General features: G+C 32.0%; 1 protein-coding gene across 1 annotated transcript; it reads right to left on the bottom strand.

Annotated features, from left to right (window-relative positions):
• Positions 1-588: 588 nt before the first annotated feature.
• On the bottom strand, positions 589-2,641 carry LOC102603042 (lactosylceramide 4-alpha-galactosyltransferase). The gene has a single exon (XM_006347012.2). It carries the CDS (start codon positions 2,306-2,308, stop codon positions 1,007-1,009), a length of 1,302 nt encoding a protein of 433 aa, XP_006347074.1. The 5' UTR covers positions 2,309-2,641; the 3' UTR covers positions 589-1,006.
• Between the last annotated feature and the right edge of the window lie 1,662 nt (positions 2,642-4,303).

Here is a 4,303-nt window from a genome sequence, read left to right as displayed (position 1 = left end):
GAGAATAATTCTCCTTGCCTCTTCAGAGAATCTCAGTTTAATGACATTATTCTAGTTTTGAAAGGACAATATGAAGATCAATACAGGATACAAATTCAGTTATAATGAAGTAATGTAGTTAATGAAAGCTCGTAATCAATGTCACAAAAATTAACAGATATGAGGAGTGATGGAGGAGCTGCAGATTCAATATGTCTGGTTGTCATTTTACTTTAATTAACAGATATGAGTGAGGAAATTTCCAAGTATTCTTCATGATAATCCTGTTTCAGGTCAACAAAATATTTGTGCACCAAGTAAGGAGAAATCACTGAAGGTGGTTGGATCACAACATCTCCATGACTTTTCTGCACAAATTACATTCACATGGAACTAACCAGATAGAATTATGAATTATTAGTGTTAGTAGGGTAGTTTATGAATAATTCCAGCAGAAACTTGCTTACTGACCTATTATCATACAGGTAGCACCCTGTCTCCTACAGATTTAGAGGGAAACATTTCACTGCTTCCCTCGAGCTAGCATAATTTCATGAACAACAATGTGAACGAACTCTGGACCATAATTAAAGTAAGGGCACGAGCTGATCAGTAATAGCTCAAATGTTTATTCCATGGAAAAGCTAACAGCATCACATTACATATAGTGGTCCTGAATCAATACATTAGCTGATAGACGCCCTCCCAACTACTGTTGTGACTTTGATATTAAAGAAAACTGAAGTCTTTGCCAAACCCAAGCAAAAAAATCAAGATATTTATCCAGTTAAATCGTGGGGCCAATAGCATTTCAGTTGATGGGAACTTAGCAATAATTCTGCTGTTCTATCTTTGTATAATTTGTTCAATCACATAGACAATGAAGTAGAATACATGAATCCTGCATTATTTCTGTACCACCTAAGTTTCTTCAAGACAACCTATGTAATGAACTTAGGTGGTTCATAATCCTACAACAATTAATGAAGAATAAAACACGCTGACGCTGATTTTCCGTGGTGTATACTTACAACTTTGATGAGTAAGAATTGCAGAAAACACAACAATCTGACATTATATGTTGAATTATGCTTCCTTCTTCAACCTCAAGCTCTCTACTTTGCTTGTTCCAAAGATGCACAGCCAAACTTCCACTCTGAATCTGCTGGAGTTTCAAGAGCAACCATTTCGATTGAGTCTCGTTCCTCGGCCCAAGAAAGAGACTACCAATCCTATTCCAATCAACTGGATAAAAAGCCATTGGGGGCAAAACAGTGAAATTGTATCCATCTCTTCCTCTTACCCTTGACACAACCCTTGAAACCAAATAAGGACCATTATGACCCCATTTATTCCCATCAAAGGTAAGTGCAAATTCTTCAATAAACTTGTACAACAAAGGATGCCTCTTATCAAAAATCATTACAGCATTATTTAACCTACTCCAATTTCTTGTTTCAACATCAATAGTTTGAGCCCCAATAACATTCCTTAGCTTCCCAAAACTCTTCAACACTATAACATCAGTATCTAAATAAATCCCACCAAACTTATACAGTAAACCAAGTCTTAACAAATTTGAGAGATTCTGACCTAAAGAAACTTCCCCGGGGTCAATATTACCCTTCATTAAGTTATCAATCCAGGCTTGAGCAATAGTATTTTTAAACAAGTACATAAAATCAGGTGAAATTGCAGTTACCCTTAATCCTTTCTCCAAGAAAGGGTTTAAAGCTTGCATTCCTCTTGGAGAATCCATTGAAGTAGACATAATGACCAAACAGCCATTTGGGTGTGCCTTAAACAGACTCTCAACAGCAAACAGTTCCCTTTCACCAAAAGATTCAATGGAAGAAATCCAAGTCATGAAAAATCGAAACTTACAGGAAGAATTGGATGATTTAGAACCAAAAAACTCCTTCATTCTCATTGAAAACACATTGATTCTGTCCCCTGAAGGAAGAACCTTCACCAAAGGCTTCTTCTTTCTCCTTCTTCTAGGTTGATAAGCCACTGAATCATATGTAAAACCCACCAAGTTTGGATTTTTCCGGGAAATTATCAACTGGGTGTTTGGTTTTACAAGTGGGGTTTCTTCTTTTACTGCATATATCACAGAGGATGAAAGTTTAGCTGAAGTAGATAAAGAAACCAACTTTCTTGATTTTCTGGCGACATTTTCAGTTAAAAAACTTGAAATCTCCGGCGAAGAGTTTCCCGGAACCGGGACTTGAACATAGAACACAGTGGAACTGTTGTAAGCTAAGAGAAAAAGCAGAAAACAAGAAACAATTGCACATAAAGACCTCCTCTTAATGACACCATCCATGGTCTTTTCTTGTAAATTAAAAATGTCTCCTTTTTCATAGTTGGTTTCTGAAGCAATTTTCAGGTATGACAAAGTGATGAAGATGAGAGTAGAGGAAGTTGAAGAGCATTTTTCCAGTGATGGAGGCGGCAAAAAAAGTGCAGGAAAATTGAAAAGATGTTTTTTTGGTGCTTTTTGGAAAAATTCAGTAGCCAAAGATCACCACTATATGAAAAAGTTATTGGGTTTTGAGCCTGTTTTGTATTTTTGTGGAGTAAAGGAGGGTAGGGAGAATGAGAATTAAATGTAGCACAGTTTGTTGATTGGGCTATCAAGCCAATAGCTTTATGAAGAACAAACTCTATATTGCATTGGTTCTTAACTTCCCTTTATATAATTGGGCACATTTGGTTTGGTAGGATAGAAGAGTAGTAAGTGGTAACTAATTTGGTGGTTAATTTTAGGATGAGTTTATTTATGTTCGAGATGGTATTGTTATTTTTATTTTATATTGAGAGTAAAATAATTAATTTTGAGATAATTAATTTCTAATCAAATGAGCCTTTAAGATTCATTTCATTAGGAACGGGAATTAAATTATTCTAAATTTTTAAGTTTTGGATTAATTTGTCCTATTTGAGAAATGGAATAAAATAATTTAAAGTTAGATGAGATAAGATGAGATATCCTAAAATTAAGTTTGAAATAAATTTTATACATAGCATTTGATTGATAATATTCTAAAAATATCTCATCTTATTCCGCTTATTAAATAACCTATAGAATGAGTAATTTCTTTTTAGCTATAGGCGCAGCAGAATTTTTTTTTTCAATTAATATATGACAAAGTTAATTTCCTTTACTGTTTATTTTTATTTTATTATGATAATGAAAACTTGCTATAAATTTTTCGCTCTTATGCAATAGCTTGCATATCACATCAAAAAGATAGTTCATATTAGACAAGTCTGATGTAACGAACTCGACCCAAAAGACAAATCGCTTGATTTCGCTAACTAGGAGTTTCAAACTTATTCCTTTACTCTTTATGGTCAAGCAAGAGCAATTTGCAGTTTTGACTCTTTTCCTCCAAAGTGATTCTGTTATCAAATTTATGGAGGAGTGTTATTTAAGTAAAATATTTAATAAAGAAGTAGTTAAGAGTGTTCATAATATATTTAGATTAAAATATTAAATATCTACCTTAAGTAGTAGTGTTATTAGTTTTTGGGTTTCCATTTTGGAAGAAAGAGGTGGTGCACAGTTTAATTAAATGATTGAACTACCCTACATTTCATTAAAAAAAATATCACCAAAATTGTACTAATTTGATCTATTAAGTAATTTCTTTAGTTTGATCAATCAAAAAACTTACGTTTAGCACTAATTCAGCCTTTAAGTATAAATAATTACATTTACAATAATGGTGTTTACTTACCGGAAATCACAAATTAGATTCATTAAAGGAAATTAGTGACTTTAATTTTTTTAAGCTATTTAAGATATTAATTGTAGCTGTTTACCTAACTTTCTTTAAGTTCAATTAGAAATTTAAAATGCTACAAAATTCACAACAAATAGGATGAAATTGTACTCTAGTAATATAACATTTAATATAGCCAGTATATTTTGTTAAATACGGAGTACTTATTACTACTAATCTTTTAGCTCACAGCTAATTAATTAATTGGTCATTCAAGCTGTGTATTTTAATGAAAAATGAATCATGGCTAAATCACTTTCCCCTTTAAACAATAATTAATTACATTCAGAGTGTAGAAATAGTGTTATGTATTCTCAAACACATTACACATGGACATGATAAATCACGACAAAATAACAAAAAAAAAAAAAGACATTTAGTGAAAATAGATTTTTTTTAGTTGTAATATTTATTGCCGTAAAATTATTTAATAATAATTGAATTACTGTTGTTATATCCTTTAGCAATATATAAATTATTGATTAAAAATATTCATATTTGTTATTATCGCCGAATATAATTTAATGACAATT

Source organism: Solanum tuberosum, unplaced genomic scaffold (genome assembly GCF_000226075.1).
Source record: "Solanum tuberosum cultivar DM 1-3 516 R44 unplaced genomic scaffold, SolTub_3.0 scf00083, whole genome shotgun sequence".
Classification (NCBI taxonomy): Eukaryota; Viridiplantae; Streptophyta; class Magnoliopsida; order Solanales; family Solanaceae; genus Solanum; species Solanum tuberosum.
This window is presented reverse-complemented; position numbering and strand designations above follow the sequence as displayed.